The sequence below is a fragment of the Panthera leo genome, chromosome D2, assembly GCF_018350215.1.
Source record: "Panthera leo isolate Ple1 chromosome D2, P.leo_Ple1_pat1.1, whole genome shotgun sequence".
NCBI classification, from domain to species: domain Eukaryota; kingdom Metazoa; phylum Chordata; class Mammalia; order Carnivora; family Felidae; genus Panthera; species Panthera leo.
The window spans coordinates 52,774,399-52,794,993 of record NC_056689.1 but is presented as its reverse complement, the minus strand read 5'-3'; the positions used below and the strand labels follow the sequence as shown (position 1 = coordinate 52,794,993).

General features: G+C 47.5%; 2 protein-coding genes across 10 annotated transcripts in view; both read right to left on the bottom strand.

Moving 5' to 3' along the window:
• LOC122202562 (cytochrome P450 26C1) lies at positions 1 to 9,759 on the bottom strand. The gene is made up of 6 exons (XM_042908983.1): positions 9,136 to 9,759; positions 8,356 to 8,580; positions 7,600 to 7,875; positions 6,182 to 6,337; positions 3,945 to 4,274; positions 1 to 2,001 (listed from the first exon to the last, which is right to left on the bottom strand). The coding sequence occupies exons 1-6, from the start codon at positions 9,337 to 9,339 to the stop codon at positions 1,624 to 1,626; spliced, it is 1,569 nt and encodes a 522-aa protein (XP_042764917.1). The 5' UTR covers positions 9,340 to 9,759; the 3' UTR covers positions 1 to 1,623.
• A 1,148-nt stretch (positions 9,760 to 10,907) lies between these two features.
• Positions 10,908 to 20,595, bottom strand: part of EXOC6 (exocyst complex component 6) — a 296,860-nt gene continuing 287,172 nt past the window's right edge. For all 9 annotated transcript variants that reach the window (XM_042908852.1, XM_042908849.1, XM_042908850.1 and 6 more), the window contains 2 exons: positions 13,651 to 13,763; positions 10,908 to 12,321 (listed from right to left, as the gene is read on the bottom strand). In XM_042908852.1, the coding sequence (XP_042764786.1) occupies positions 12,189 to 12,321; positions 13,651 to 13,763 (246 nt within the window). In that variant the 3' untranslated portion in view covers positions 10,908 to 12,188. The remainder of the gene's footprint in view (positions 12,322 to 13,650; positions 13,764 to 20,595) is intronic.

The following is a 20,595-nucleotide window of genomic DNA, read 5'->3' as shown; positions in this document are numbered from 1 at the left end:
CTGCCATTTTTGCTGGCTCCACTGCCTCCCAGAGCCCATGGCCTGGCGCCGGGCCTGTGATCAGCAGTGGGTGATGAATTGCCCTGCATGGGGGTTATGGCAGTGTCAGCCGAGCTCTCTCGGAAGGGCCCGCTGCGCTCTTGAGCTACTGGCCCTGCCTGCGCCTGCTGCTTCCCCCTTTCCTTCTGGCCCGGGGATCCACCTTAAGCATAAGGTCAGGAGGGCACTAGCTTCCTTCTGGTTCACTAAGGGGTCAGCTTGGGGCCTGGGCGGCAACTTCCCTGGCTCACCCATCATGTCCAGCTGCCCTGGCCTGTCTGAAGATGGGTGGCAGGTTGCAGTGGGCTGTTGGGAATGGTGCCACTGGAGGCTCTTGGCTTTGATTTAAACACCAGTGGAAACCTCTGTGTCAGAGTCCTTAAGCCATAGGGATCACTATGAAAGGACAAAGGGCTGAGCCCTACATGGTAGCCACAGGCCCAGAGGCCCGAGCAAGGAGTAAGTGATGGGGTAGAGGAGTCCAGATGGGGTGGCCAGTCCACTGGCCAAATAGCCCGGGAGCGCATTGCTAGTTCCTCAGGGAAGTCTTCTGTTTGTCCTATGCCATGGAGGGGGTTGAGGTAGTGAACCGGAAGGTCCCTGCAGCCAGCTATTACAGAGAGAATTCTCAGCCCAGCTCTTGGGATGTGCTCAGGAGGAGAGCTCTGGTCATACTCTGGGGTGGGTCTTTCCACCTTCCCACCAGGAAGCAGCTGCCCAGCTAAGCCTTAGCCTCCTCGCTCAACTGCTGCCGGGAAACTTCCTTCTTGGCCTTTCTGTTATCGCTAGAAATATCCCAAACCTCTCTGATTATGTCTCAACCTCCCATGAAAATAATCCAGCCTTAGAGATATCTCCATGTGCCTGTTCTCCCTTGTATATGTGGAAAGATTAAACACGTTCTCGAAGTAGGAATTTTTCTTTTAAGTCACCAGCAGAATCCAATGATATTGAGCTGTTCAGAGCCCTGGGAGAGCCCACAGTCATGTTTCTGCTGAGACTGAGACCAGCAGAGTGGCCGCAGGTCCCAAGCCGAGGCCCGCTCCCTGAGGGCTTTCTGTTGGGCGCCTTCTCGGTATGTCTTAACTGTAGCCCAAAGCCAGACCGGAGATGCGCTTCTTCCCAAGGGTTGCAGGTCCCAGCTGCGTTCGCTGGGCCTCTGGCACGGTCCAACCCTCCCCTGGCAATCGTCCCCGCGGCCCCAAGATCCATGCAACCTCCTGGGCTTGGCACAGGGAGGCGAGGACCCGCAGCTCCTAGTGAAGATCTGTTCCCTCCATCCCTGTTAGCAAACCTAGTAAAGGTTTAAGAGGCTGGGCTCAGGACCTTTCCTTCCTCAGGGCTCAGAGCCCAGGAAGCACCTTCCCACCGGCCTGGGCGCTTCTCCCGGGCTCCGCGGGCGCAGTGGCGGGGGCTCGCGTTCCTCCGCCCTCAAAGTCTGGCACAGAGCTGCATTCGGTGACCGTTTGTTGAGCGAGTGAGCGAGCGCCCTGCCCGGCACTAAGAAACCTAAGAAGCCGCAGATGGGCGGCGCTGAGAGCGCGCCGCTGCCGCTGGCCAAGCCTTGTTCCGAAGCGCAGAGGGTCAGAGGCGTAGCCCATCTCGCGCCGCCGAAGGCGCGAGCGGGTGGAAAAAGAGCCGCAGCCCGTCCACCGGGTGCACGATGGGCACGGTCTGCATGGCGGGGAAGGCAGGCGTGGCCAGTTCCCAGCGCGCCGTGCGCACCAGCTCCACGGCCAGCAGCTGGAGCACGGCCTGTGCCAGCTCCTGGCCGAGACAGCTGCGCGCTCCGCCGCCGAAGGGGATGTAATGGAAGCGGCCGCAGGCGCCCCGCGACTCCTCGCCCGCCGCGCCGAAGCGCTCGGGGTCGAAGCCCTCAGGCGGACTGCCGTACACTGCGGCCGTCTCGTGCGTGTCCCGGATGCTATACATCACGCTCCAGCCCTTGGGAATCTGGTAGCCCTGCGGGGAATGAGGAGACCCACCTGACCACGAGGCACCTGGGACCCAGGCCCGACCCGACCCTCCACCCCGGGTGCAAACAACAGGCTTCCAAAAATCGGCAGGAACGTTCATCTAACCCGGAAGCTAGGAGAACGCTCTGCGTTCCAATTTCAGCTCCTTTTCTGCTGAGCTGTGTGACCTTAGGATGGATACTCAATCTCTCTGAGCCTCAGTTTCTTAACTGGTAAAACAGGAACAAAAATGCCCGTTTTGTTGTTGTGAGAATAGAATAAGTCTGGCATATATATTGATGGTCAGTAAATGTAATCTGTTGTTATGTATGCTTCAGTGTTTTGTTTTGTTTTGTTTGTCTTTCTTTTTTCTTCTGACATTAGATCAAGAGACCTAAATTCTAGTTCTGAACCCACTCTCTGCATGGGCGGGAACAACACAAATGACAGGGACCCTCATTCCTCTATGATCTCCTCAATTATAAGGCTCTTCTTTGCATTGAACTGAAAACTGACTCTCTACCCGAACACCCTCCCACCCCCATTCCACTTGCTGTACAATCATATTCAGGTCTGGTAGCCACACTTCAAGGAAGTGAACATGGGACTCAAACCCAGGCATCCTTAAAAGGTTGTAAGGCAGCCTTCATGTTTCCTCTATCCACCTTCAGCTTTTTCAACTATTCTACTTTTTGATGTGTCTTCCAACCCCCTAACTCTCCTGCTTCCCTAGCCTGAATAGCTTCAGGATGTCTATTCAGTGGGTCTCAACAAGTGACAGATCTTAGAATCACCAAAAACATTGTCTCTCTCTCTCTCTCTCCTCTCTAGGCCTCAGTTTTCCCATCTGTAAACTGGACAATGGCTCTCCCTCTGCTCCCCCTGGTGGACCTGTGCTCCTCTTCCTCTGTTTCCCTTAGAGACTGTAGAATAAAGTCTGAATTCCAAGATGCAGCATCCAAAACACTTCTAAACACCTCATGATTCCACCCACCTTCGTCTGAATGGTCCCCCTCTCTGCTGGTGTGCTGTTCCATTTCAAATGTCAGCCCCCAAAACATTTTGGTGTCATTCCTTACTGCAGATCTCTATCTTCCTCACATCCATTTGGGATGAAGTATAGGCCCTGGCCTCCTTTCTCTCCTGATGATTTCCTCCAGGGCAGAATCCCGGTGGCTATGGTTCACTCCACCCCTGGTGTGGAATGGGCCACAGATGTTCCTTGGCTGTTTAAAGCGAGGGTCAGGGAAGGGAGTGCCCCATCTCTGCTTGGAGCCGCCCAGCGACTGAGCTGGGGTCGAGGGGGACCGCAGTGACAGCCATTCAGGCAAACATCCTCAGTTTCGCAAGTTTAGGGCTCCACTCTGATGCTGCCACTGTGCCGCCCAGCCCTGACACCACCTGACTGACGTGTCAGAGCTGGAAGGGACCAAGACCACTTCCTTCCAGAGAGCAAACTGAGGCCCAGAGCGAAGAGGGAATTGCCCAACGGCTTAATACAAACGGAGCCAGATCCGGCTAACAATGGCCGGTTCCTTGCTTGTGAGGCAGCAGAGGGTGGGGTACGGGACACAGTTGGGGGCTCTCCTTGTTTCCCACCCACACTCACTGGCTAACGGGAGTGCTGCTAACGGGAGAAAAGTATGTCTTATTCTAAAACTCGGTTCTGATTGAGTTGACCGACCCTCACCGCCGCTAAAAGCTCAAGTAGGCGGGGTTCCTAGTCTTATCCGCTCACCAGGCGCTAGGCTTCGCGCCCCCTCAACCGTGCTTTCCGGTAAACGGGACAGGGCTCGGCGCCCTTCGTAGGCGGAAATCGGAGGCCCCGGGGGGGGGGGGGCGGGAAGAGGTGACCTCGCGGTCCTAATCCCCCCGACCCCGCCCGGTCGACCCCGCCCGGTCGACCCCGCGGCAGGAGGCGGCGGGGTGCGGGGCGGCGCGCGCACTTACGTCGAGCTCGAAGGTGCGCAGCGCAGTGCGGTAGCCCCCGGACACCGGCGGCAGGAGGCGCAGCACCTCCTTGACCACGCAGTCGATGTAGCGCAGACGGCCCAGCGCCGCCAGGCTGAGGTCAGGCTCGCAGCCGCAGTCGGGCCGGGGCCCCGTGCCGCCCCCCGCGGCCCCCGGCGCGCAGCCGCAAGCGCGCCCCAGCCCCTGCACCGCCAGCTCCTGCCGGATCTTGGCGACGGCCGCCGGGTGCTGCAGTAGCAGCAGGACGAGGGACGTGCTGGCACTGGCCGTGGTGAGGAAGGCGGCGAAGAGGAGCTCCACAGCCGTCTCCTGCAAGACAGCCCGGGCGGCGCTGAGTCTCCCGCAGCGGGCCCTGGCCGCAAGGCCTCCCGGCCCTATGGCTGGGGAGCAAAGGGCCCAAATTTACCGTTGAGCAAAAGCCAGAGTGGCGGCTCCGTAAGCAGGCCCGGAGTCGATCGAATCCCAAGTCTGCCCCTTGAGAAAGCCACATATAGCAACGGCCCAAACCAGGATCTATCCACTTACTTTGGAAGGGCTCCCAGAGACGCGAGGAACTTATCCTGTGTGCTATTCTTAGTGCTTTAAGCGTTACTCCTTTGATTCTCATCCCAACCCTATAAGGCACAATTACTGCCCTCGTTTTACAGAAGTGGAAACTGAGGCTCCAAGAGGCGTTCAAGGTAGTCCCAGCGGTCGGGCTCAGGAGTCCAGTGCTCTAAACCACCTGGTGGTGCTGCCTGAATTCCTGTTGGGCGTCCTGACAGTGAATTGGGATGGGAGGAGGACAGAGGAAGGCACCTGTAGCAGCGGCGCCAGCCTCCAAGCAAAGGAGTCATCAGGGCTTCCTCCTCCAGCTGGGTGGAGTGGTCCAGTGAGTGATTAAACCTCTTCTTGGTCTGCACTGACTAGTAAGCACAGAGGAGGGCTTCATCCTCCAAGCCCCAGCACTTACTGCCTCCCTCTGCCCTCCCAGCTCCTGGTGTCTTCGTTCCTAGTGGCACCCACAGTTTGTGTTTATACATTTATTTATTTGATCATGGGATGAATGTGTACCCCTCCCTTCCCGCACCTCAAGGCCAGGGGCTGTGTTTTGCTCACCGCTATATCCTCAGTCCCAGTGTAGAGCCTGACACCAAATAGATATATCATAATATCTGTGGAATGAATGACCTGGTCCAAGGCTAACTGCCCGCCCTGGACAACATGGGGAGTCCCAGTGTCCTTCCTGGCCAGGCCTAATCTGCTTGGCCTGCCCCTGATGCCCAGACCAGAACTGAAGATTCCTGATCAGTGGGTTTCTTCCTGAGAACCTGGAGGGTGTTGTCACACCCTGTCAAACACTCCTCTTCAGAGCTAGGAACTATTCCTATCCAGGGGCTCTCCCAGGACTCATTTACTTCTAACCCCCTGGATTCTTGCAGCTCTCATAACCCCAGGAGTCAGGAGACAGATTATTAGCTCCATTCTCAAAGAAGAAACTAAGGCTGAGCTTTACCCTGCATGGGTCTTGGAAAGTGGGAAATTAACTCAGAAAGACTGGTAGTTGCTTTTGGAAGGGTTGAGGTGTTCCCATTTCTAACTTTCCCCTGCCTCCCCAACCTCTCCACTCCTTTTTGTGTTCTCCAGCAGGTCCTGGGGGCCATTCCAAAGCTTCTCTCCTTACTTCCATTGCCTGTGCTCTATGCATACATGGGGAGGGGCTCTAAACTTGGAGAGACCACGCAGTGGCCAAAGAGGTTAGCAGTGCCAGGTGACAAGGTGGCTCAGGGAAGGAGAATGTCGATTTCCAGAAGAAGAGGGAGCTTCAAGGAAGATATGGAGTTCGACCCTGAGCCCTTAGGGTTTGTAGAGAAAAGGAGTGGAGGGGGTTTCATAGACTGGGGACTGCAGAGGCAAAGGCATGGAGTGACAGAGAAGGGGGTGGGTGAGCAGGTCTGTTTGTGGCCAGAACCTGTAAGTAAGGGCCAAGAATTCATGCCTTTCCACACTCCTACAGAGAGGGATGGTGACTGGCCCAAGGCCACAGAGCTGGTGGGTATGGCTAAGCCATGGCTGGAACCCATGTCTCCCCTTTCCCCTCCCCCTAAGGAGTTCCCAGGGCTTAAAGTAGAGCCAAACAGGACTCTGTTAGGGGCCGGGAGGAAAGGATGTAGCATGTGTATGGAGACCTGCTAGGAATGCAAAAGGGGGAGAAGTAAAACCTTCCCACCACCTACCTTCAGCTCCTGCACTGAGAGCTCATGGCCCAGCTCCCTAGTGCTGTGGATAATCATGTCGAGGGCGTCACTCAGCTCGGCAGCCTTGTCTTCGTGAAGCTTCTCTGCGATGGCCTCCTCCATGTACCGATGTAACTGGTCTCGTGCCCGGATGCCCTGATATGTGGGGAGAGAGGGGAGGTGGGACAGGAAGTCTGAGGGGGCCAGGACTCACACCTAACCCCCAAATCTTCTTCCTTGGGCTGCTCTGGTCCACTGAGATCCAGGTGTCAAGTTTCTCAGCTTAGCTTCATGCCTGGCACATAGCAGGAGCTCAATAAATGCTCAGGAATTTATCCGCCATCTCTACACATAATTCTCTCTTGGTGATCACATTCTATACTGTCCCTGGTGGGGTGAAATCAGTCCATTGCCCTTTGCCTTCACTAGACTAGGCAGGGGCAGTGGGCACCAGTGTAGACAGGAAGGCACACTTTAATGGATCCAAAAGAGCTCTGGCTTAGAGAACACTACTGGAGGTGGGTCTAAGCATTAGCCTCTGTAAGCAGGTAGGCAAGAGGTAGGCAGTTCAGGGAGCAAGCACAGCAAAAGCATCTGAGCACTTGGGTTTTCAGATCATAGGAGATGGGGTTCAAATCCTGCCTCTGCTGGCCGGCTGTGTGATCTTGGGTAAGTCACTTAACCTCTCTGAGCTTCAGTTTCTTCACCAGTAAAATAAGAATAATAACACTTTAAATCAGAAAAAGCATTCAAAGCCATCAGCCTACAGCATGCCCCTTTATACATAACCATTCTTTTTATTCGGGGAAACAAAAACCAAGGCATCAGGACAGTGAGAAGCCCCAGCTTACAGACAAGGAAAAGGCAAATTCGGCCCTCCTGGTTGCTCTCTGGGCCTGGCCCACAGCTCTGAGGTCTGAAGAAGCAGCGGTTCTCTGATCCAGAAATTAGTGGGGCCGGGGCCGGGGCCGCGGACGGGAAGCCGGCACCCACACCTCTCCGACCCGGGCTAGGCCGGGGGAGTGTCTGCGGGGCTAGTGCTCCCATCGGTTCCGCAGCCATCCGGGCTTCCACAAAGGCGCTGGAGGCCGGGCCAGGGGGCACCGCTCTGGAGCCGTGCTGGGATGACGGGCTGGGTGCCCACCACGGAGACCCAAAGTCAGGAAGCCAGCGACTGCTGGGTCGAGCGCGCGGGCCCGGCAGGCGCGGCCCGGAGAGGCTGGGATCGCACAGCCAGTGAGGACAGAGGCCAGCCCCGACGCCCACCGCCACACCATGCCACCTCCCCACCCTGGGCGAAGCCTCGGTTCCCCGGGAGAGGCGACGCGTGGGGTGCGCAGAGAGACTGGTCTTCGCCTGGAAGACACACCCACGCTGGGAAGCCCCACGAGGAAGGTCTGAGGCCAGAGCGGCAGTACCTTGCGCAGGCCGCTGAAGGGTACGTCCAGGGGCAGCGAGAAGAGGTTCTCTACAAACTGCTCAAAGGTCCGGGCCAGCTCCGCGCACTGCGCGTCGTCCAGCCGTAGCCCCAGTAAGATGCGCGCAGCCATGCGAAAGGTAAGAGCCTTGGAGGCCTGGTAGACAGCAACCGGCCGGCGGGCCGCGCACCAGGAGCGCACCTCGCGCCGTAACACCCCCTGCAGGCGGGGCACGAACCGCTGCAGCGCCGCACGGCTAAACGCTCGAGCCAGGACCTGTGGGAAGCCCGCGGCGTCAGCACTGGCCATGGTCCGGCTTCCTCTGCTCCGCGATTCCAGAGGCACCAGAATGCCAATGTCGGTCCCCTTCTCTTCTCCTAAGCGGCCCAGACCTAAATGTGTTGGCTTTTGCTATTGCCATTCCCAGACTAAATCTCTGATGTTTACAGTCCCTCCCATCCATCCAGGTTCCAGCTGCCGCTTCCTCCGGGAAGTCGTCCCTGGTCCCTCTCCAAGGGGGCTTTCTGGTCCCTTTTCCCCACCCATTCTGGTATCATCCACACATAGAAGATTGGAGATGAAATGCCCCTTAAGTCCCAGTCCTAGCCTTATAACCCAAAGCGGCAAAAGGTAAGGGACTGGACCAAAGCCACCACTGGTTAGCCAGGGGGCTCTGCCAGCTTCCAAGTGTGCCCCTAAAACCTAGCCCCGGCCTGACCCACAATAGGTGCCCAGGAATCGCAGGTTTTGGCTCACCTTGCGCCGCTGCCGATGAGGCTCACCGACTGAGCCGATCAGGGTGTGCGAGCCCAGTAGGATGTGCGCGCTCTGCGGCCACTGGCTGCGCACCAGGCGGTGCTCGCCCAGCAGGATTGTGCGCACGTTCTCGGCGCCGCTCACGCGGATCACCGGCCTGCCTAGCAGGTGCGTCTTGAACACTGTCCCGTAGCGCTCCCGGCGGGAGCTGTGGAAGCGAGAGCCCTGCAAGCGAGGCGGAGCGAGGCTGGAGCTGCTGGGTCTCGGCTGGGGGTCTGGCCCAGGCCTCCCAACCGCCCCTTGGTAACAACTCCCTGCTCCAGGCCGGCGCGTGGAGTCTCTACAAAACCGAGTCTCAAATGGGCCTCCCGACTACCCTATTGAAATGTAGATTCTCCTGTTCCCGTTGGGGCGAGGAAGAGACTGAGGCTCAGAATGGGGATGTGAGAGCCCGAGGGCTCAATGGCTGAGAGCGCCCGGGCTTCCTGATTATGTGCTTGCAGGGTATAGAGCGAATGCTTCTTAGAACCCCTCTGTTCACCCTGGCGTCCTGTCGTGTCGTGTTTAAGTAGCGCTGGGGAGAACCCCGGTGACATACGGTCCCTTCGAGGGAGCAGCTGGACAAAGGCGAGGGCTGTGTATGCTCTCTGGGGCCCTGGGCTATAGGACGAGACCGGCTACGAACCCTGGGAGCACACTGAGAGCGAGGAGGGTCCCGTGGGAGTCAGGGAGGAAGGGGTCATGTCGGGGTGAGAGCACGATGGGGTGTGAGCCACTCACCTGAACTAACCAGTGCAGCGTTTCGCCGAAGAAGGGCCAGCCCATGGAACCCTTGGGCAGGGGCAGGGCGGAGGCCCGGTCCCGGCTCAGCGTCCAGCGGAGCGTCCAGAGGTGCTGGGCCAGGCTGAGCAGCAGGCCGGCGCACAGGAGAGCGGTGCCCGCTGCCCCCAGCACTGACAGGCAGCTCAGCCCCCAGGGGAACATGGCGAGCCTGCGGGGGACGGCCAGGCGGCTCGGAGCACTGGGGGCGCGAGAGCTGGGGCGCTGGTAGCACGCAGTGCTCACCTGTTCGGTCCGGAAAGGGCCTGGGGCTTGGGGACCAAAACCGAGATTTATAACCTCGGACAGGGACTTCGCTCCAGAAGCAGACCCGTAGTAGAAGGCGGCAGTGACCACACGCCCTTAGGGAACGTGCCTTCCTCTAGTCCGACGCCTTCTGGGCCCAAATGCCAGGTCCTCGCTGGGGTGCCGGCTGCCTGGGGACCGGGGACGCCCGGCACCCGCGGCACCTCCCACCTCCTCCCCGGGTCAGCGCTCCTTTGATAGAAGCAGCGAGGGAGAGCCGAGAGAGGAGCAACTCACCGGTGTTGCCAACTTGGGCTGCGGTCACCGGGGCTGTAGACCCCCGCCCCACCTCCCTCTCTTCCCGGCCCACCCTGGCCACATTTATATAGATATTGGCTCCCTCCCTACGGACCGGTCCCGACTCATACAACGTGACGTGCCCATGCATATTTAAAGCCCTCCGAGCAGAGTAGTGATTGGAGGCGGTGGGCAGCGGCACGCTCACCCAGGGACGAGGAGTAAGGAGTGGCAGCCGCCGCGGCGCTCGGGCTGGGCTGGGGGCCGCGCCCCGCGCGGATCCTCGGGCGGGGCCTGCGATTTCGCGCCAGAAGTGCCCGGCTGTACGCCGCAGCCCCGCGGGTGGGCGAACCCCGCGCTCTCCGCTAACGCGGGCTCTGTGGCATCCCCACCCTCGGGGTTGCAGGTGCCCCTTCCCCTTCCGGCACTGCAAGCTGAAAGGGTTATCCCCTTTGCTCTGTTTCAATTCCCAGGGAAACCGGGGTCTTAGATGCCTCGCATTGCAAGGACCTACAAGGGGTAGCCGGGGTCGAGATTCCCGGGCATCCCCACACCGCCCCGGTTTCTGACCTACCACTTCGGGACCCCTTCAAAACATGGTCGTGCGTGTCACTGCTGCCCAGAGCTTCACTGAGACACCCTAGTCCCACCAGAGGTAGAGATCTCCGGGCGCCCTACGGGTCTCAAGGGCCGATTTCACCGTTCCTTCCCACTCCGGAGGCCACCCCGCTCGACCCCAGTCAGTCTACCTGGTTGCTTCTCCGTTTTGTGTGGGTCCGTCCGAGGGCTCCAAATGCCCCAGGGTTCGTGCGGGTCCCTACAGTGCCACCCGCGGGTTGGCGGGAAGGGGGCGGGATGTTGTATGTATTATAGAAGAAAGGGAACCCCACACCATCACCGCCGTGGACCCACGGTGGTCTACTCCAAGCAGTCCTGAGGCGGCGTCTCTCCGGATCCGGGGACGCCTCAAAGAAAGCCAGAGAGAGACATCCCGAATGCCCTGCAGGGCTGGGTAAGGCGCGCGAGGGGCAGCCACATTCCACAGTCTTCAAAAAGAGCTAGCTGTTCACCGCTCTCTTCTAATTTCCAGATTTTATTGTGCCTGAAGAATTACCATGTTCTCCATGTAGGGTTTTTTTTTTTTTTTTTTTTTTTTTTTTTTTTTTTTTTTTTTTTTTTAATGTGCAGTACTTTAGGATTGAGGCGGTCAATAAATACTTGTATCTTTGTTTTGGTGACACTCCCCATTCCAATAACTAGGGAATAACATCAGTCTTTCTGAAGGAAGCAGTTATTTTAAATCAGGAAGCTCTGAATAGATGCAATAGCAATGCATTTTCAACTTGCTCAACATTTTTAATATTTCATCACAAAATCAAGAAATGTACATATAATTCTTTACACTTATTTTACAGAGTTAAGTATAAGTTTCTTACAGGCATAAATCCTGAAGATGGAAAAGAAATATTCAGCATAAATACAATGAGAAGAAAGTTGCGATCAGACTGATATTATCATTAGGACCATGGTGGTAATTTACACAGAAGAAAATGTACGTTCATTTCAGATTTTCCAGAGTTCATTTGGTTTGGCTTGTTTCCATACCGCGGACAGGTACTGAGATCTGCCACTGAAGAAAGGAACCTGAGCCCTGGGGTAACTTCTGTGTGTAGGAACATATCTACCCTAGCACAAGCAGCACCTCAAGTAGCTTACCCCACTTCGTTCCTGCCCTCTTTTAACTTGAATCAAACCAAACCAAATAAATCCTAGAATGGGGTCAGCTACAAACAATATAGTTAGAAATATTAACCCTGCTCAACAGCAACACTGCATCTCAAGAAAATACAAACACCTTTTCTTCATATTCAGAACCATTAAATTAAACCATCCAAGGAGAACAAATAATTCATATTCTTACAGAAATCAAGTTTGATTTCAGGGACCTTTAAAGATTTGTATACCACCCCCCTGCCGAATCTGCAGAACTGGAAAATTTAGTCTACTTAAATCATATTGAGATGAAAATAAAAGTTAACAGTCACAAAATGACAGTGAAATACTCCCATATCAGACATGATTGCATTCCAAAACTGGATACTGATGAAAAAAAACCCAGAAAAATCATTCAAGTCTGAATAGAAAAAAATACTTATATGTAGAGGCATATAAGGTTTTTCTAATGTATTTACAATCAATTTCATATACAATTTTTGACCTGATTTATATGTTTTACCTTTTTTCCCTAAAAGTGAAAAAAATTAATGTCACCTTTTCCACATATAAAATAGTATCCAATTATTTAAAAATCCGTAGAAATGATATTTTTATTGTTTCTTGTTTAATCTCTCATTAGTGTCTTTTTTCTACTCCATTTTTTAATTCTGCAACCAAATTACTGTATCATGACCTGTGCCTGTTAGAGATCAATGTTGAATCACAGATTTGGTGTCACTGAGTGCAATCGAAGTCTAGGTGTGCTGGGACATACCATTCACCAAACTTCTTAGCTGTTTCACGACTGTCTCTATCAACTTCTGTTTGTCTCGATCATTCTTCCTGAACTGAGCAAATATGTTGTTCTTTTTGCTAGTATCCTTCATCCTAGGAATATATGTGAATGGAGAGGCTTGGTAAAAGGAAATTAAAAGCTATGCTGTCATAAGTAAATTATCTTGGCATGCTCTGAATTATCTCACACCAGTCCTATGCTTGAAAAATATTCTTCAAAGAAAATAGGTACTAATAAAAATACATAGATAGCAACCACACAAAAAATTAGCAGCTTCATTTTACATTCTATATGAAGTAGTGTTTTTGCATTAGTATGTAAATCTAAAGTATGTTACATTTTCTAATATCATACTATTTTCTAATATCATTCCACAAAGTATGCTAAAATACATACCCTCTATGGACTCTGCAAATCACATTCATAACAAGACAAGGTGAAAGAAAAATAACATTAGAAAATTTAAAGCAATATTTATTTATTTATTTTTGGCCTCAGTAGTGTTTCATGATATGGTAAATTTACATTTATTTTATTTAAAAAAAATTTTTTTTAACGTTTTATTTATTTTTGAGACAGAGACAGAGCATGAACGGGGGAGGGGCAGAGAGAGAGGGAGACACAGAATCGGAAGCAGGCTCCAGGCTCTGAGCCATCAGCCCAGAGCCCTACGCGGGGCTCGAACTCACGGACCGCGAGATCGTGACCTGAGCTGAAGTCGGCCGCTTAACCGACTGAGCCACCCAGGCGCCCCTACATTTATTTTAAACATCTCACATCAAATACATCACAGATATTTGAAATGTGGGAAAATAATAGATATTTTTCATACTGATAACCTAAAATGAAATATGATTAAGCGAAAGGAAAATCTGTCACATAGTGAGGGAAAAGTAACCCCTAAACTTCTGTCATTTTTAATTGGACAAGATGCACCAGCAAATGTCCTGTTACTTCAGTTCTTACTATTTTATTTTTTCTATTTATTTATTTTTTTTATCACATACTTCTCTATCTGCACAAAGAATCCAAGTCCATCATGGTAGGATATCGACAGCAAACATGCCAATTGCTAGCCACATTTTACAAAACACCTTCTTTTCTGTGTTATACCATTAAAAAAAAAAGTTCCAATTCTCACTCATCTCCAGTAAACGTATTCCTAAGGCCAATTAAGCCTGCTATTGAGGATGCAATAGGAAAATTTTTGTTCACATGAACATAAACAGCAATCTCATATAAAAACTACACCAACACTGCACCAAGAAAGAAAGAGGCTTATGTTTTGGCCATTAAAATGGACTGAGCTTTTAAGCTCCATTTAGACATTTCTCTTTTGTTGAAAATCTCTAGTTCTTCAATCATCACTAAATCACAAAATGCTAAAATGTTATGCAAAAATGTTTTCAGAATATACTCACTTCTCCAAAAGAGTAAGAGCTGTGTTTGGATTCACCCGAAGGTACTTAGAAGCAGGCTGTCCATAATCAGCGAGATAAGTAGACCAATCCCAAACCATAAACAGGTCAAGGAGCTGAGGAAGACAGGGCAAAAATGTTAAACCAACTTTTGAGTATTTATCCACAGCTAACACATAAAGTATATGTCATTCTTGATCCTTGATCTTAATGTGCCCTCCTTCCTAGGTGGAACAGAATAAGGAATTCAATTTTTAAACTTTATCATTAACTATACTTTATAACCAAAATAGCATGTACTATCTTTTTACTTTTGAAATTCCTAAATTGGCAGGGGATGATTTTCTAATACGGCACCTGATTGCATTTTCAAACAAGTGTACAATAATAAACACACTGTTCATAGAATTATATTAACACTTGTACTGATGTATAGAGATTTAATCTTTACACATTATTCAGTTTATACTCATTTAATTAGTAAGGGTTGGTGCTACTACCTGTTTGAAGAATTTCAAAGAACTTAAATTGAACCTTTTTTCTTAGAGGTTAAGTATGTTTACCTTTCAAAGAAGCCGTTTGTACCTAGACTTTTCCCAAAGTAATTTAAACCAAAAGCTCAGATAATCTCAATTAAGTGCATTAAACAACCTCTGCTGAATTCTCCCTGGTGACAGATCCTCAGTAGTGTTATGAAATGTGGGCTTCAGGACTCAGCCTGTTAACTCTAGGCAATCATTTTGTATAAACAAACAACAACAAAAAGAAGCCCTCTTGTATTCCATAGTGTTTTAAAATTGACTATTTGCTTTATAATCTCCAGTGAGAATTGTTGTCAAATATGGAAGTAATCTTTTAAAAGCAATGCCATGCCTAAACCAAAGCACCAAACTCCTTATCCAACTTTAAAACCCTAATCTCCCTTAAGCCATTTAAAACCAACTTCCTATCCCCATTTGAATTGTTTCAGAAAGCTAAATACTTTACTTACTACCTTCCTTCAGTTTTTATATTATTCTTTCTTCTTGTTTTTTAACTCACTTTATGTAATGGGTGTACTGGTTTTGCTTCCAACTGAAGGAAGCATTTGTATTTACTCATAGGACATGTGAGCCAACCCATGGGCCCTAAGAGGGATAAAACTTCTGGGGTGATTAAAACCTAAACAAAGGTTACAAGAAACTAGCTCTTCTATAGGAAGGTAATGGACTTGTTTGACTCTTTTCTTATCTAACATAGAGACTTCCCTGTAAAAGGGTGAAAATTCTATAATGAAAATATTAACTGTTACTAATAAAATAAAAACCACTCTATTTTCCTTTGGACAATATTCTAGGCTACATCCAAAGTTAAAACATGGGTACAGGATCTACACCGAAACAATGTTAAAAGAATATATTGTCTGAGAGAGAGAAGTTATTTAAAGTTTAAATTTATTTAAACTTCTGTGTAATTTTTGACTCTTGCTTGGCAACAAGTACAGTTTTCCCTCCTTGTGAAAGGAGGGAAAAGTTATTTTCACACACACCCACGGTGAAAATGAAAACTGGCATAACGTCTCTGGAATGTGATTTTGTAATACCTGGTTAAGAACTTTATAGAAATGGTCGTTCTTTTTGATTCAGTAATCCTACTTCTAGGAATCGAACCTCAGGAAACAGTAATAAAGGTAGAGGACAATGATATTAATCTCAAAAATGTTATTTGTGTTATCAAAAAACTGAAGGGGAAAAAAACACCTGAAAACAGTCCAAATCTCAATATTAAGAGAATGGTTAAGTAGTAAGGTGTATCTATCTGTAAGATGAATATCATGTAGTTATTAAAATTGATGTTCACACAAAATTTTAAGTATCTGTTAAGATGCTTATCCTAAACGTTCCTACTAAAATTACATAAAAACCCATCAAAAAAGACTGGAAGCAAATTTGACTGAATGCTAAGAATGGTTGTTATTTGTGCGGTAGGATTATGGGCAACTGTTGTTGTCTTCTTTATTTTCATAACATCCCACAATGGACACGTATTAACTCTGAGTTAGAAATAAAGTTTGCCTATTTATATATTAAAATAAATTTCAATAATAAATACTCCTCACACAGTTGTTAACAAAAGCCTCATTCTGAAGGATTCTTCTTTTAGGTATAAGTATGTTTGCACAAGTGTGTGTGGGCATGCGCACAGTCAGCAGAAAGTAACCACTTAATATACTGGCTGTAATCTCCCTTTCTTTCCAGAAGGCATTAGCAACATGACCTTTGGGATTTGGAAGAGGAAGAAGCCTTAAAATAAGTCTCTTTTTCTCTTGGGCTGATCTACCCCCAGGTGGGAAAGGAGGAGTCCACTTAATGAATTTAAAACCTACACCAACTCCAGCTGTGAATACAGAATTGACTCTTTTACACAACAGCACAAAAACAGATAAAGAAATACTATGCTTACAATTTTCACAAACTTCACAAATGCTTAAAATTTCACAATTTTCACATATTCACATGCAAGTCTCTTATCACTAGAAATAACAGGAACCATAAAATTTAACCTGCTTGCCTCCATGCAGACAAGTCTAATCTAAATACTTTCAAATTTATACTAATACTTTATAGAAATACTCACCGTGCATCATTAACTTGTAGATATCTAAGGAAATCTGCATAAGTCTGCACATTCATGGTTAAGTAATATATTACCAATGTGGATAAAAGGCCAAGAATCTAGATAAGATTCATTTATTCATTCAACAAATATTGACTGCCCACCTTTTTTCTTTTTAATGTTTGTTTTTGAGAGAGAGAGAGAGGGAAACAGAAGGGCAGGGAGACAAAGAATATGAAGCAGGCTCCAGGCTCTGAGCTGTCAGCACATAGCCTAACGCGGGGCTCGAACTCACTGAACCCACGAGATCATCACTGAGCTGAAGTCTCATGCTTGACTGACTGAGCCACCCAGGCACCCCTCAAATTTTCATTGAAAGTCCAGCTAGTTAACATACAGGTAAGCTCCAATCAATTTAGCATGAAGATAGAAGCTACTGATTTCTTAGGAGCAAGTGACTGGTTGCTCATTATTCTCAGCCAACAAACCCAGTGGCTATAGACTCCAGCACCATTCTGTGTCTGTGCCCCAAAGGATGCATACACATGAGTGCAGAGGAAATACAGGGCCAGGAAGCACACTGATCCCATAGTCTGATTTCTCATTTCCATGTGTGTAAGGATTTTTCAAAAGCAGAATATTGCATTTAATAAGTAAATAGAAACAAACTTCACAAAGCTAGGCAGCCAAACTCATAGTGTGTCCAACAGAGTGTAACCACTCAAGAGATATTCAAGAGGTAACTAATTGATGATGCCAGACTATTCCAAGTTTACCCGGGAGCTTTTTCCTTAGGCTTCTCAAAGTATAAAACTTGAACACCCTACAGACTTCTCTGGCTGATGCTCACAGCTTCCTGAAAAAGGTCAACGTTGGTCTGTGGACAAACTAGGGTGAGTGAATGCAGTCAACTGACTTCCCTCCACTGCTCCCAGTCTTTCCCTGGGGCATTGGTAAAGAAAATAGTTTCCCTCAAAGTAAAGAATTGGGTCTAATGTTAGTAGAGTTAAATCATCTTCCTAGAGAAAACACTAATATTTCTGAATGGTCTATCAGTGTCCTTCATCCCTATTACAAGGTCCTGTTTCACTTTTTTAAATTGAAGTAGAATTGATATACAATATCCTATTGGTTTCAGGTATACATTGTAGTGATTTGTTATTTTTATACATCACAAAATGATCCCCAAGGTAAGTCTAGTTACCATCTGTCACCATACAAAGTTATTACAATATTAATGACTATATATCCTATGCTGTACATCACATTCCCATCATTTATTTATTTTACAACTGGAAGTCTGTACAACTAAGTAATCCCTTTTACTTAGTGTGCCAACCCCCCCAATCACTCCCCTCTCTGGTAACCACCAATTGATTTCCTGTACCTATGAGTCTATGTCTGTTTTCTTTGCTCATTTGTTTTTTTAGATTCCACAGTGAAATCATACAGTATTTGTCTTTCTCTGACTTAGTTCATTCAGCATAATACTCTCTAGGTCCATTTATGTTATCACAAATAGTAAGATTTCATTATTTTTTATGGCCGAGCAATTTTCCATTATATATATATATTAGATATATATATATAATATACATATATTAGATATATATATAATACACATATATTAGATTTATATATATAATATATATATAATATACATATATTAGATTTATATATATAATATATATATATATATATATTATATATATATATACACCACAGCTTCTTTATCCATTTATCTGTTGATGGATACTGTTGATGGATACTTAGGTTGCTTCCATTATCTTGGCGACTATAAATTATGCCACAATGAACATACTGGGTGTATACAGCTCTTCAAATTGGTGTTTTTGTTTCTTTGGATAAATACCCAGAAGTGGAATTGCTGGATTTTATGACAGTTCTATTTTTAATTTTTTGAGGAACCTCCACACTGCTGTCCATGGTGGCTGCACCAATTTATATTCCTACCAACAGTGCACAAGGGTTCCCTTTTCTTCACATCCTTGCCAACACTTGTTATTTTTCTGTCTTTTTGAGAACAGCTATTCTCATAGGTGTGAGGTTACATCTCATAGTGGTTTTGATTTGCATTTCCCTGATGATTAGTGATGTTGAGCACTTTTTCATGTGCCCATTGGCCATCTGTAGATCTTCTTTGGAAAAATGTCTATTCAAATCCTTTGCCCAATTTTTAACTGGATTGTTTAGTGTGTGTACACACACACACAAACACACACACACACACACACTTTCACACCCACACTAAGTTATGTACGTTTTTTACATATTTTGGATATTAACCCTTTATCAAATGTATGATTTACAAATATCTTCTCCCATTCGCTAGGTTGTCTTTTTGTTTTGTTGACAGTCTCCTTTGCTCTGCAAAAGCGTTTTAGTTTGATATAATCCCACTTTTTAAAGTACAGATCCACTGAAGCAAAAGATATAACACAAAGCTAGGACATTATTCTTGGGTCCTACCTAACCTTATGCCAGGCAGTTATGGCATGAGCCCATTTTTATAGGCTGCTACCCATGCCTGCTTTGACCAAAAGGCATGTTCCCTGGTTTTTGGAGTGGTTTAAAAAGAGCACAACTGCTCTGGAGCCACAGTGTGATAGGAAGGGATGAAGAAACTGGAGTGGTGCCAGAAAAAAAATCACTGACACTCACCTTCACTCTACACAGTCATAGCCTTGGGGTCTACCTCTCACATCTGGTCAGGTTTCACAGGATGCACTATATCCTTAATATTAAAACCTAAATTATGGAAAACCTCAATTCTCTACCTTAAGCTTTGCTCCCTTCAGATGGCAGTACACAAACAATACATTTGTTATTAATTACACAAAATCTCTCTCAGTCTTGTAAATAAACAGTAAGACACAGCTTTGACAGGTGAATTTATTAATTAACATATATACCTGAAATTCAAAGATGTAGATCAAACATGAACAAAAACAAAAATCTTCCTTAGATTATTCAAAAGCAATTTTACAATTACTTATTAAAGGATAAAGTCAGGTATATTATAATGAAAATTGGTATTAAGTTCTATAAATGGGTTTGTTCCAATAGTCAAGTAAAGTAATTCTACCTTAAATCCTTTTGGGAAGTAAGCAAAGTATGGATCATACAAAAATGAATAGCAAAATAATATGCCTCAGTTCTATCTCATCATGATTTATAAGATTACCTAAAATTAGTATCCTAACTTCTTTTTTCACCAAGGATTCAAAAATACCCTTCATAACTAATCTGATAACATAAAGTAGATTTATGCCAATATCTGTAAGTGAGTTGTAAGTTTCACTTCCTCAGCATTCCTTGTGTGTGTCCAGCAAACAATAAGATTCAGCCTTAAGGAAAGAAATGGTTGCATGGGTGGTCCCATTTATATGCTCAAAATAGTTGAATCGCTTCAGAATCACTGAAGAATTCATGTGTGTCAAAGCATTTGGCTTGCTGACAGTTTCTTATCCTGTCTCACTCCTGGTCTACCCCCCAAGAAACTTGGGGTCTTGGACCTGTTGAGACCACTTTATGCAACTGACACAATGAATCTAGGCCAACTTAAAACCATTCTATGGAACTCTTGAAGTGACTTTCTGTCTTTGTAAAAGTGAACCCAGATTGCCAGGTCATTTTTTCCTTGAATCTGGTTTAACTTTCTTTGTTTTGAGTCTTTTGGGTTTTGCTTTTGAAGCACCTCAGGGGCAGTGACCCAAGACAGAAGATAAATAAAGTTAAGCCAACCTCAAGAGAAAAGCAATTGGGGATACCAGGTTTGCTTTTGTAAATGTGAACAGTGACCTGGGGGCTCAGGGTCAACCTTAGTCCCCCAAATTCCCTTTTCCAAACACCAATTCCACCTGGGATCTCAGAGTTGCTCTGCAGATTCCAAAAGTAAAGCAGAAGATCATTTTTCCTTTGCCTCCAAAACACAAAGCCAATGCAAGGGTTCCTAGAGCGCTTTGGAGATTTAAACAACAACAAAAATCCTAAACCATAATACAGCTTTAACAAAGAAATATGAACAAGTAGTCACTGGGGATTCAAGAAAACTGGATCTTACTAAATTAACCCAATGGGGGGAAATACAAGTCTCCTTTTTCCAAACAGATATTAAAATCAAATGATGAGCTTAGTATGATTTTTAAAGCTCTTAGCTCTACCCCCTTTCCAGCTACCTGAAAACACCACATTTGGAGAATTCCATATGAAGCACAGAAGAGAAATTTAAGTAGCAGCCAGAAAGTACCTAGGCAAAAACTGTAAAGAAGCAGTATAGTGCCTCCATCCACATCACTTTTTGCCTTCAGGGGTTAATTGTCCTTATGCTGC